A 14,101-nucleotide genomic window follows, 5' to 3' on the forward strand; every position below is an offset into this window, starting at 1 on the left:
GTTATGACAACAGCAAGCAATTGAAAAAGCGACAGGTACAAGCTTTATTCAATTTGCCAACATTATCCAAGGAAGCGGTAACGGATCTGCATACTCTGACTGATGGTTTCGAGAGAGTGGTGCAGAATTTGGACCAGGTGATCAAGCCTGAGGATTACAAGGACCTGTTGCTCGTAAATCTGCTCACAAACCGGCTGGATCCGGTAACGCGCCGAGGTTGGGAGGAACATTCCTCGACCAAGGATCAAGACACGTTAGAAGATCTCTCGGATTTCTTACATCGTAGAATCCGGATTCTGGAGTCATTACCAACGAAGGCTTCGGATTCCAAGACTTCGTATCAAGTACAACAACCGTTGAGACAGAAATCGTCTGTTGTGAAGGCCAGCTACGGTTCTGTGCAATCGTCTGGGGGACGATGTGCGGTATGCAAGGAGAACCATCCACTCTACCAGTGTTCATCCTTCCAACGGTTGTCGGTGCGAGAAAGAGATGCAGTGCTGAGGGCGAACTCCCTATGCAGGAACTGCTTCAGATCGGGCCATCTGGCAAAAGATTGTCCGTCAAAATACTTCTGTCGTAGTTGCAAGGGTCGTCATCATACATTGGTATGCTTCAAACCGCAGAAGGATGGGTTGGCGAAGGTCGCTGCTGTTGCTCGAAACAACAATCCTCCTCCTCAAACGGAATCTGGTGAACCATCCACTTCTACATCCTCCCAGGTGGTCAACATGGCAGCCACCGAAATAACAGTCTCTGGGTCCACTCAACAGTTCTCCTCCAAGGTTTTGCTGGCTACTGCGGTCGTTATCGTGGAAGATGATGAGGGTAGTCAGTTCCCGGTTCGTGCTCTGTTGGATTCCGGCTCCGAGAGTAATTTCATCGCTGAACGGTTGAGTCAACGGCTCAGGACACATCGAGAGAAAGTAGATATATCTGTGCACGGTATTGGTCACGCGGCTACAAAGGTTAAGTACCAGATTACCGCGATGGTTCGTTCGCGAGCTACGGCTTTCTCGCAGAACATGAATTTCCTCGTGCTCCCAAAGGTTACGGTAAATATACCTACGGCGAAGGTGAATACACAAGGCTGGACGGTGCCTAACGGGATCATCCTGGCGGATCCCACCTTTTTCAATCCAAGCTCAGTGGACATGGTGTTGGGCATCGAATCCTTTTTTGATTTCTTCGAAACTGGTCGAAGAATTCCCCTCGGAGATCAATTGCCGACACTAAACGAATCAGTGTTCGGTTGGGTGGTCTGCGGAGGTCTGACAAATCCAAGTCAAGGCTTAAGCATCAATTGTAGTACGGCAACTACACAAGGATTAGAGGAGCTAGTCGCACGGTTTTGGGCTAGTGAAGAGATTGGCAGTTCCAAGGTTCTTTCGTTGGAGGAAAGTAAATGTGAGGACATTTTCCGGAAGTCGGTTCGCAGGGAATCCGACGGTCGATACTCCGTTTCGTTGCCGAAAGATGAAGACGCAATTTCCAGGTTGGGCGAGTCACGGGACATCGCATTCCGGCGGCTTCAAGGCACAGAACGTAGATTGGCGAGGGATGTTGGTCTGCGAGAACAGTACCATCAGTTCATGGAGGAATACATCCGATTAGGGCATATGACGAAGATAGAGGAAACGGCTGATCTCGAAAAACGATGCTATCTGCCACATCATCCGGTAATTAAGGAGGCCAGCACCACAACTAAGGTCCGTGTGGTATTCGACGCGTCATGCAAGACGTCGTCCGGCGTTTCGCTCAATGACGCTCTGCTGGTGGGACCGATTGTACAGGAGGACTTACGATCTATCATGCTCCGGAGCCGCGTCAAGATAATCATGCTGGTAGCCGATGTAGAGAAGATGTTCCGGCAAATCTTTGTTCTACAGGTGGATAGGCCACTCCAATGCATTCTATGGCGCTTCGATCCGTCGGAACCGGTAGGCGTGTACAAGCTCAACACTGTCACGTATGGAACGAAACCTGCGCCCTTTCTGGCAACGCGTACATTAAACCAGCTTGCGATGGATGAAGAAGAACAGTACCCAATGGCTGCAAGGGCAACCACGGAGGATACGTATATGGATGACGTTATCACAGGAGCGGATACGTTCGAAAACGCAAGGGAGCTATGCAAGCAACTCAACGAGATGACTTCCAAAGGAGGTTTTAAGCTTCGGAAATGGGCATCAAACCATCAAGCAGTATTGGAAAGCGTTTCCGAGGACAATCTGGCTATTCGAGTTTCGGAAGGGATTAATCTGGACCCTGACCCGGTTGTAAAAACTCTAGGGTTGACTTGGATGCCTACTTCCGATCAACTGAAGTTTCAATTTACCATTCCGGGTTGGAATGCATCACACCAACCAACCAAAAGGGAAGTTCTGTCGGTGATCGCCAGTTTATTCGATCCTCTAGGACTACTCGGTGCTGCAATCACTACAGCCAAGGTTATTATGCAGCTTCTGTGGAGGATTCGGAACGACGATGACCAAGCATTAGATTGGGACCAGCCACTGCCTTTGACGGTGGGTGAGATGTGGAAGAAATACTACGACGAGCTTCCTCTGTTCAACAGCATTCGTATTGATCGTTGCGTCATTGTTCCAGAAGCAACATTGATCGAGATTCATTGCTTTTCCGATGCTTCGAACAAAGCATATGGCGGATGTGTCTATATAAGAAGTCAGGATTCGGAAGGGAGATTCATGGTTCGACTGCTTTCGTCCAAATCCAAGGTAGCACCGTTGAAAACACAGTCTATCCCAAGATTGGAGCTGAGTGGCGCTCTACTGACCGCGCAGCTGTATGAAAGGGTTTGAGACTCTATTAGAATTCCTGCTCAAACATATTTCTGGACTGATTCAACTTGTGTTCTGCGGTGGATACAAGCTTCTCCAAACATCTGGACCACTTACATCGCGAATCGGGTCGCGAAAATCCAAGACATTGCTGAACCAACTCAGTGGCGGCACGTCCCAGGAAAGGAAAACCCAGCGGATTTGATTTCCAGAGGGATTTCTCCGAGGGATATTACCAATAATACTTTCTGGTGGGAGGGACCAGATTGGTTAAAGAAAGGTCCTGATTACTGGCCTGTTTCTCCCAAAGAATTTCCATTGGAGGAGGCAGAGAAAGAGAAACGACGAACGGTTGCTTGTGCACTGTCGGTGAACACGGAGTTCAACGATTGGTACCTGAAGAAGTTTACGTCGTACACGGATCTCGTTCGGAAAACAGCAATTTGGCTGAAATTAATGCGGTTGCTGCAGACCGATCCACAAGAAAGGATTCCAGCAGAGTTCTTGTCCACCCAGGAAATTCGGCAGGCGGAATATGCTATAGTGCGTCGTGTTCAACAGGAGGTTTTCATCGACGAGTGGAAGGCACTTTCAAAAGGGGAAGCTGTTTCGAGAAGATCTCCACTTCGATGGTTTAATCCATACATTTCCAACGATAACGTCATTAGAATTGGAGGGCGACTTGGTCATTCTTTAGAGCGAGAGGATACGAAACATCCGATGGTGCTTCCAGCACGGCATAAGTTCACCCGAATGGTCCTCCAACATTATCATCTGCAGCTGATGCATGCTGGTCCGCAATTATTACTAGGAGTTGTTCGCCTACGATTCTGGCCATTGGGTGGAAGAAGCGTTGCAAGAAACATTGTTCACCAATGCTTGAAATGTTTTCGGGCAAAACCTACACCAATTCAGCAGTTCATGGGGGAGCTGCCAGCGCCAAGAGTCACCGTGTCTAGGCCATTTTCGCAGACCGGTGTAGACTACTTCGGTCCGTTTTATGTAAGACCCGTTCCCCGACGACCGGTAGTCAAGGTATATGTTGCAGTTTTCGTTTGTCTTTGTACCAAAGCGGTTCATCTAGAGCTGGTGACGGACTTGAGCACAGACCGATTCTTGCAAGCTCTACGACGTTTCATTGCCAGGAGAGGAAAATGTCAAGACCTGTATTCCGATAATGGGACGAACTTCGTTGGAGCCAGGAACAAGATGCAGGAGTTCTTGAATCTGTTACGGAGCTCAGACCACCGAGAAACGGTCGTCAAGGAGTGCGCGGAAAAAGGAATCCAGTGGCATTTCAATCCGCCCAGTGCACCACATTTTGGAGGACTGTGGGAAGCAGCAGTACGGTCAGCTAAAACCCACTTGATCAAGGTCGTGGGAGAAACACTGTTGTTGACCGAAGATTTGACCACACTTCTGGTGCAGATTGAAGGTTGCCTCAACTCACGACCGTTAACGCCGATGTCCGATGATCCCACTGATTTTGAGCCTCTGACGCCTGGTCACTTCTTGATTGGCTCCTCATTACAGTCGTTCCCCGAGCCGAATCTGGAAGGCCTCGCATTGAACCGATTGACTAAATTCCAGTTAATCCAACGGATGTTGCAGGATTTCTGGAGAAGGTGGCGAAGGGAGTATCTGTGCCAGTTGCAGGGCAGGTCCAAGCGCTGGAAGCCAGCTATTAATATCGAGGTTGGGAAATTGGTTGTTATCCGGGACGATAATCTCCCACCGATGAAGTGGCGAATGGGACGGATCGTTGCATCCAGGAAACGATGGAGTAGTGCGTGTTGTAACGCTGAAAACGGAAACTGGTACAATGAAACGTCCAGTAGAAAAACTGTCTTTGTTACCTATCCACGACGTTGACCAGAACTAGCAATCATCAGCGTAGACCCAAATCCTTTCCCTTCCCGTTCCCATTAGAAGAGGATTTTGTTTCTTTTCAGAAATTAGGAGAATTTCAGGGTGGGTGAGGATGTTTACGAGTAGAATCAATCCCATCCCATCGAACTACAACCCTGTATCAGCTGTAGGTCCGCTACAATAGGCTGCAGAAACTGATTCTTCCATCGTCATTGTTCCACACGATCAGATTGTGCAGATTAATCGAGAGTGGGATAACTCTGACGTCACTCGTATGGTTCTGCGGTGGTGAGTTTTGCGGACAACGGTTACGGTGATAAGAGAGTGGGAGATACTCTCATCCAGGACCCGAAGAAGAACATCGCAAGGGAGCGATCACGGTTGCATGATGACCTGTCTAACACAGTTGTAAAAGGGCAATCCAACCACCGAGTGCGATCGGAAACTGCGCGTGCGGGCACTTTTAATTCGTTTGTTTTGTATTTAGGCTTAAGTGAAAATTAAATGTTAAAATAAGACAAATAAATGTAGTGTTAATTGTATGTTTCGTGTATTAAAATAAATGTAGTGTTTTCTATTCGCGTGTGTAATTTTATTGTGAATAAGAAGGGAGGACTAGGTTGGCCGCAGGACATGGATGAAAATTAATTGTTCGCCCAACTCGACCCATACATCACCCTTCGAGTGTTGAGGAGCCAGACGTAGTCGAAGGCGGAAGAAGGTATTCGGTTCCCCAACAAAACCACTTAACACTATTTTAATTTTCAATCTCTGACTAACCTCGAAAAGAAACGTTTTTAAGAGCATTTTTGTTCATTGTCAATTGTCAATTGTTTTATAATGTTCATTATAACAAGACATCATTCTATTCGTTCCTGGCATAGTTTGTTCTTTGGCTATTAATATAAAACATATTTCTGTTTCTTAAGGAACGAGTGGGATCATAAAAATTTAGATTTTCTAAAATCACTGTGGCATTCACTCTTTGTGCTACAACATCGATTATAAAATTTATCATTGCAAACTGCCTTCGCTTTTCAAGTGTATCCAAATTGATCAACATACATCGCGACTCATAAGCAGACATGAAAAATCATTTGCTTTCATTTTATACATTCATTTACATTCATTTGCCTCTAACTTTTTTCATCATGATAGTGGCACCGGTGGGTGGTGTAGTGGTAAGCGTGAATCCCATTCGGTGCCGCCGGGATGTTCTGAGGCATAACAGCTCTGATCACGCCTTCCTTCGGAAGGGAAGCAAAGCTGTTGGTCCCCGGTTCATGAGTTGATGGGTCGATAGGTAGGGTCCAGGTGTGGGAGCTGCCTTCCTGGCGTCGCACAGTGGCACGAATATGAATAAAGACGGTCAAAAATATTTTCTACCCTTTTTCGACGTTTTAGAGACTGGGTGTCTTGGGAGAAGTTGCTCAAAATTATAACTCGCATCTTTTGAAATACACACCTGAATAATCTTTAAGCTAGTATTACACATCCAAATTCTAACTTTTTCCAGTTACGAGATAATGGTTCCATGTCTTGGACAAAGTTGCAGAGCAGTTGATTTTATGAACATTTGCTAAAGACACCAAATTTCTACATCATAACTCTGTAGAGCTATAATAGATTTTCTTTTAAGACTACCTTAATATTGGTTTTTTAAGTTAATTAGTGCTTTTTTCAAATTTGATCAATTTATCATGTTCTAAGAAATTGTTGGCATCATTAAAATATACAACTTTGCTGAATACACCAATGCTTTTCATTGACATCCATGTGATATACAGCCCATCAAGCGTTTTTGTGACGTCATATTCAACGGCTCGAAAAGAGGGTGGGCGGGCCCTGATGTAGTCGAAAACTGATTGTATTTGGAAGATCACCTTATAAAATAGTACTCCTAAAAATTTGAGCTTTGGGTACCGAGGGGTACCTAGTCAAATCTCGTTTATATATATTTAGTACAAGTTATAAACCAATGTGTGCTACGAGTGTGCTACTTACTCATGATAAAATTTACAACTGTATAAAAAACGCATTCTCTTGAAATGTAAGCAATGGATTTGTTCATCAACTGCATATTCTGAACTTTGATATTTTGAGTATGCCAATATTGAAAAAAATATGTTTTAATTACTCCTTACCTGACTATCTTCGATAACATTTGACATGACGATTTCCATGATTCTGCTCCGCCCACACTTTGAACAAGTCCATCCGACAAAGATTGAATGAATTCATTTTGAACCACAACTTCAATACAAGTTGTTCGTGAAAAAAATCACACCTAGATAATTAAATAAACTCTATCGCTCTTTGCTATCGCCAAAACGTCAAGCGCAAAATAGTCATCTGCAGCAGCGTTCAGCGATGTGCACGCGGAAGTTTCAAACATCTGTTGTGAAGTCACGTTCCATGTTCTGAAAAGAGGGTGGGGTGAGTAGGTCCAAAGTTGGAACCCTTTAGAACCGTAGTCAGAATTTTATCATTTATTCTAGTTTTCTTGAAAGTTATACCGATATTTTAGTCCATATTGTATATAATAAAGGGCAAAAAATATACCAATATTATTAGCTTGCATCATAATATTTGCAACTATCAACATATGAGTATCAATATTGCAATGAATGTACATATCAATGTAGGTACACTGAAGAACAAACACATTAAGAACAAACCCATTAAATACATCTCCAGATTAAGCTTAATAATTTAAATAATTTGCAAGTTCAAACATGTGTAGGTTAAAATCATTGATTCATAGCTCCCAACGCTGAATTTTTCAGGAGCACTATTTTATAATGTAATCTTCGAAATTCAATCGGTTTTAAACCCTGCCAGGGGCCACCTACCATCTTTTCGGGCCGTTCAATATGGCGTCACAAAACCGTCCGATGGGCTGTATATAATATTGACATTTTCGAATCGAGATTTGGCTAGGTACCCCTCAGTACCCAACGCTGAAATTTTCAGAAGTACTATTTTATAAGGTAATCTTCAAAATACAACCAGTTTTAGACCCCGCCAGGGCCCGCCCACCCTCTTTTCGAGCCGTTGAATATGACGTCACAAAAACGCTTGATGGGCTGTATATCACATGGATGTCAATGAAAAGCATTGGTGTATTCAGCAAAGTTGTATATTTTAATGATGCCAACAATTTCTTAGAACATGATAAATTGATCAAATTTGAAAAAAGCACTAATTAACTTGAAAAACCAATATTAAGGTAGTCTTAAAAGAAAATCTATTATAGCTCTACAGAGTTATGATGTAGAAATTTGGTGTCTTTAGCAAATGTTCATAAAATCAACTGCTCTGCAACTTTGTCCAAGACATGGAACCATTATCTCGTAACTGGAAAAAGTTAGAATTTGGATGTGTAATACTAGCTTAAAGATTATTCAGGTGTGTATTTCAAAAGATGCGAGTTATAATTTTGAGCAACTTCTCCCAAGACACCCAGTCTCTAAAACGTCGAAAAAGGGTAGAAAATATTTTTGACCGTCTTTATTCATATTCGTGCCACTGTGCGTCGGTAGCATTGGTGCTCAGCACAAAAAACAAGATCGTCGGAAAAAAACAAATCAAGGAAAAAAACTTTTTTCATCAACAGCATTCCGCAAAATGATGTATAGAGCTATTGTAGGTTTTGTTATTAGCTACAAGTTTTGCTCATAACTCAAATCTGTATCTCTTATGCATCACGAACTAGAGCGGGCAGAACTGTTACTGTTTTTCAGTGAATGTAAAATACATTAACTGAAAAACAGTAGTGGCTTCTGTTCGCTCTGCTTCGTCATGCATAAGAGATACGGATTTGACTTGTATGTATGTATGTATGTAAGGTAGCCACCATCCCTTCGAAGATCTTGTCTTGTATGCAGCTCCACTTAATAGCAAGATCAATTTGAGCTACCGATCTGAATTCACAATATCGCTGTATGAAGGGCCAAAAACGGTGGGGTGGATATGGAGCCCAGACTATACTACAGTACTCCAGGAGGGGCCTAACATATGCAACGTATAATGTTTTGATTGTGTATGGATCATTGAAACCCTAGCATGTTGCTTGCCTTGTAGATAATGTTATTATAATGTTCAACAAAGCTTAATTTTTAATCTAGTATAACACCTAAATCTCTAACTTGGTTGCACCTTTCAACTCTGTTTTGTCCTATTGTTAAATTTTCTTGCCTAATAATTTTCTTTCTTGTAAATGAAATGGAATTATATTTCTTCACATTAAGCTTTAATAAAATTTTCGAGCACCAAGTGTAAAAGTTATCAATTCCTGAAATACTACAAGATCAGACGTTTCATGAATTTCCAGGAAATGTTTCATGTCGTCTGCATATATTGAGACATTCAGAATATTCAATATGTGCTCTACATCATCAACAAATAGAATAAACAGTAATGGTTCAAGATGGGAACCTTGTGGCACACCAGATGTTACATTGACTACTGATGACAAATCTCCTTCAAATCTAACTCTTTGTGTCCTACCGGTCAAGTATGACTGAATCCACTTTAATAAATGTAAAACCTAACTTGGATAATTTGAATAGCAAAAGAGGAATATCAACTCTATCAAACGCTTTACTGAAGTCAGTATATAGTGCCTCAACATAATGTCCCTTATCCATTGCGTTAATAGAGAATGTTACAAAATTCAACAGATTAGTAGTCGTTGAATGTCCTTTAACAAAACCATGCTGTTTGTCTGTAATTAAATGTTTAACTTGTGCAAAAACACTTTGATTTATTATAGATTCAAAGAATTTAGGAATGCAGGACAATATAGCAACTCCACGGTAATTTTTTTTTCACTTTTGAAAATTGGAATCAAATACGATTCCTTCCAAATTGACAGAAAACATGATTCGAGCGAAGAGTTGAACAGCCAGAACACTGGCTTTACTATCTCCTGCGATACTGATTTCAAGAATACTGGTGGCAATCCATCTGGACCTTCACCCTTTGATGCATCCAATGTACTTAGAGAATATAAGATTTCGTTGAGGGTAACATTATTAACTACAATATCTCTCATTGGCTCAGGAAGGTATGAGAAATACTGGTAATCCCGGTCTTGGTCATCATGATTTGTGTTAATGTCCTGAAAAACTCAGCAAATAAGTTTCTGATCTCGCTAGTCGTTTTCCCTGTTTTGTTGTCTAAAGGGTGTCCACGATGAAATTGCCACACACAAAATTGATTCGCAAAATTCAAGTTTTCATCCGATTGCCATCAAATTTTCAGGGATTGAGAAATAACTATTAAACTTCATTTTACCATTTTACTCGTATTTTATTTACAGTCCATACGCAAATGCCCGCACCTTGGCCTTAACCCAGGCCATAAGATTCTGCACAACCTGTGAATCAACCGTTTTTTGCATGTAAACCCATACTTTCTTCAGTTCCTCGACTGTCTTCACTACCTTAGGTCGTTTAAGAAGGTGCTGCTTCATAATCGCCCAGTACTTTTCGATGGGGCGGAGCTCCGGAGTGTTGGGAGGGTTGAACATTTTCGGCACGAAATTGACCTTATTGTCCGCATACCACTTCAGCACGTCCTTGGAGTAGTGGCATGAGGCCAAATCCGGCCAGAAGATTGTTGGGACGTTGTGGGCCTTCAGGAGAGGAAGCAGCCGCTTCTGGCACTCTTTTATGTACAGTATGTACACCTGTCCGTTCATCGTGTCCTGGGTCACGAAAGGTGCACTCCGCTTTCCGCACGTGCAGATGGCTTGCCAAACCAGGAATTTCTTCGCAAATTTGGACATCTTCTGAGTGCGGACATGCTCCGGAACGCTGAACTTATCCTTGGCCGTGAAAAACAGGTTGCCGGGGATCTGTTCGAAGTCGGCCTTCACATATGTTCCGTCGTCCATGATGCAGCATTCAACTTTCGTCAGCATGTTGAGGTACAACTTCCTGGCACGGGTTTTGGCGGACTTGTTCTGCTTCTCGTCGCGATTAGGGTCCTTTTGTACCTTGAACGGTCGAAGCCCAGCCTTAGTTTTGGCCTTCTGGACAAAACTTCGGCTTAGGTGCAGATTCTTAGCCACATCCCTAACGGAGGCGTTCGGATTTCGGTTGAAGGCCCCAACTACGCGGTTGTGATTTTTGGTGTTGTACGGAATACTTTTTCCTTCACTTCTGGGCTTCCGATCGGTGGTCAACCGTTCCTCGAACCGCTTAATCACTCGCGACACCGTGGAATTCGCGATTCCCAACGTTTTAGCGATGGATCGATGCGAGAGATCCTTGTTCTCGTGATGAATGCGCAAGATTTTATCACGCACGAGCTGTTCTTTCGACTCCATTTCCGCGAGTTTTGATCACAGGACTTTAAAACTTGCAGGATGTAAATAATGCACTATGAACTAAATCCACCCAAATTTTCATTAAATTCTACCCAACGGTTAAAAAGTTAGAGCAATTTCATAGTGTGGCAATTTCATCGTGGACACCCTTTAGGTAAATTTTCGAAGGATAATTATTTGACTTCTGTTTGTCTCTAACAAAGTTAAAAAATTGAGGGTGAGGCCTATAGTAAAATTTAACGGTAAAGAAGAATTGATGGAATTATTGGTGCTCGAGTGACAATTTCTTTCCTTTATTATGTCTTCCCAGTTCCTCTGTATACAGAACAAATCTGATACTATAATCAGAATTGCTCAGTCTGCATGAAGCAGTCGATTTCATCAAGGAAGTTCTATTAACAACCAAGAATTAATCGTTTGAGGCATACTGAAGCATTAAGAAAGTGATATGTGTCACTATGGGAAATCATCATTGTTGCAAATATAAAGAGATTAAACATAACCCTTTGCTTCAGTACCGTCAACCTCCATGTCCAATATGGTCTAGTTCTTGCACTACCAGGAAAAAAGCACTTCAAAGGATTCAGAACAAAATTCTGAAGTTGCCTCCCTGGTACAGTACTATCGAAGTAAATAGAATTTCGAATGTTGAGACTTTAGAACAAACGTCCAACAAAATAATTAATAATTTCAAGCAAAAACCGTTGCAATCCTCAATTGCAACGGTTAAAATTCCCTTTATACTTAGATAAAATTTAGTTTTAGTTTTTTAGTTTTAAGATTTCAATTGTTACCCGAGAAAAGTCGGTTAACAAAATGAAAGCAAAACGATATTAAAGTTTGCAGTTCCTATCATAATAAAAACTCATTTTGATTTCAATTGTCGCGACAGAAGTCTGATATCATATTGTGCTTTCATTATGCAGTTAAGACTTTTTAAATCAAAGCAACGTAACTTGAAGTTCTGCTGATAATTTCTTGTTTAAAATTTGATTTAAGTTCATCTGTCATTGAAGTAACGATTATTGTTTATTTGTTTTGTTTAACACATTTTAGGTCATTCGTAACTAGCCCGAGGTGACATTTGAGCTTAAATCTTTCAGCGTGATAAGCATGGATGCTAACCATTTACGACAAGCCCGTATTCAGTCAAACATTATCAATGCAAAATCAGTAATCAAATTGATTTCATTGAAAGCAGAATTAGTGTAAAATTTTGCTCTCATTTTTGCTGTGTTAACCGTTAAGTCAACCAAAATGATATCAAATGGAGTATTCAAAATAAGTTACATCATAACAGCAAATTCTGATTTCAATTTGATCTCTAACTTTGCTCGGGTATACTGACATGCAGCTTTGAAAAAAAAACTGTTTAAAATACTGAATTTTCAAGGCAGGAACAATGTAAAAACACTTAGATATATCATAACAATTAAGGCTGGTAAGTTACTGTAGTAACTGGAGCACCTAGGTTAAAATGAAATGTAATCTATTTTGAATGTGGAACAAATAAAGCGTTAAAAAATAGCTTACGATTTGATTGATTGACGAATAAATAAATAAATAAATATCCCTACTAATGACGATTTTCGATTTGAGAATACCTCCCATATTGAATTTCATCTTGAACGAAGCTATCATCGTCATTGAATACTCAAAACATCTGGAATAATAAAGCTAACTATCACTTTCTCTCTCATTCAGCATCTGAAGCCTTTCTGCTGTTACAACTGAGTCACCTCGTTGAATGGTCCACATTCACAAAAAACGAAGCCATCTTGTCATTAAATCGTAGTTAAACACTCAAACAAACATAAAAATAAAGCTACCCAAATTTTAAGCTTTTTTTTTTTAATTCCATTATATTTTATTTCGAAGGTGCAGAATAATAATTATTGCAACATTACTTTAATAATGTAATTTAATGTATTAAAAACAAATTAACAAAAGGCCGAAAAAGCTCGGGCTTTTGTGATTTGGCCTTTCGTATTACTCCCCAGAAATCAAATACCAAAAAAGTGTGACCTTAAATCGTTAAAAACTTATTTAGTAGTGATGAAATATTATAATATTTCATAGTCTCATGAACAGTGGAAAACAAATAAAGTGTTTAGGTTGTTTTTACTCAAACAATGTTTAATAGGGAGGGGGTGTGCTCAAATCACCCCGTATGCTCGTTATGTCCCTCCCTTGAGAATTTGTGACATTTAGTTGTTAGAGAAAATATGAACAACAACTTGTAAGGAATACATACCCGATACTCATGCGCGAATGTTTGATTTTTAACAACACGGGTAGCAAGGAAATGTTGCAGTGAATAATCGTTGATGGCATCCACATATAAATTACCAATAACGACTGTTGGCTTTTCAAAATGATACCGTTTCCTTGGCATTTGGCTTGTTTCTGAATGGAGGTCAAGGTGATGCGGATACAGATTACCGGTCAGCTCGTCGTTACATAACAGCTGCACTACTTTGACTTCTTCTTCAAAGTACTTGGTCGATTTGATCATTTCCTGTTGGTGACCAACAGGATGTATGCTACGGTTTAAGTGTATCACGTCTATTCCATTTACTAGCGATGCTGTAATCAAATCGTTAGATGCCACTGATCCAGAACACACAATATCAAGAAATGATTTGCCAACACTGCTGAAAACTAGATTCTTTTGTATCCTTTTCACCGAATCCAACAATAGATGGATGAAATTACAACTTCTGCTAAATATTTTGCCCTCGTTCCAAATGTTAAGCATATCGATGAAATTTCCATGGAAGACGATTGTCTTATCGAAAACGTCTGTCTGACCAGTCACGGCTGATAGTATAATATCAAAGAAAAATGTTCCAGGTTTCCACTGTTGCAGCAAAAATGATCCTTGAACAGCTAGACTAGCGACCGACTGAATATTCGGTGCCATCGTGGCTGATGAACTGTTAGGGAAAATGATGCCGTGCACATTTGACGATACCAACAGTGTTTCAACCGATATATCATGTTTAATGTTAAATGTCTTCAAATTTGAATTCTGCAAATATTTGGTCGGTATATCTGGAGGAGAAGAAAGCAAAAACATTAACGATTACTATATGAT

At 41.1% G+C, this 14,101-nt stretch overlaps 1 protein-coding gene across 2 annotated transcripts in view; it reads right to left on the bottom strand.

Annotated features, from left to right (window-relative positions):
- LOC135713118 (uncharacterized) overlaps nt 1-14,101 on the bottom strand; it is a 97,147-nt gene that overhangs the window by 13,241 nt on the left and 69,805 nt on the right. For both annotated transcript variants that reach the window (XM_065236229.1, XM_065236228.1), the window contains exon 13: nt 13,259-14,058. In XM_065236229.1, coding sequence (XP_065092301.1) covers nt 13,259-14,058 — 800 coding nt within the window. The remainder of the gene's footprint in view (nt 1-13,258; nt 14,059-14,101) is intronic.

The sequence above is a fragment of the Ochlerotatus camptorhynchus genome, unplaced genomic scaffold (genome assembly GCF_037179485.1).
Source record: "Ochlerotatus camptorhynchus isolate MF236.1 unplaced genomic scaffold, CSIRO-AGI_Acam_v1.1 ptg000538l, whole genome shotgun sequence".
Classification (NCBI taxonomy): Eukaryota; Metazoa; Arthropoda; class Insecta; order Diptera; family Culicidae; genus Ochlerotatus; species Ochlerotatus camptorhynchus.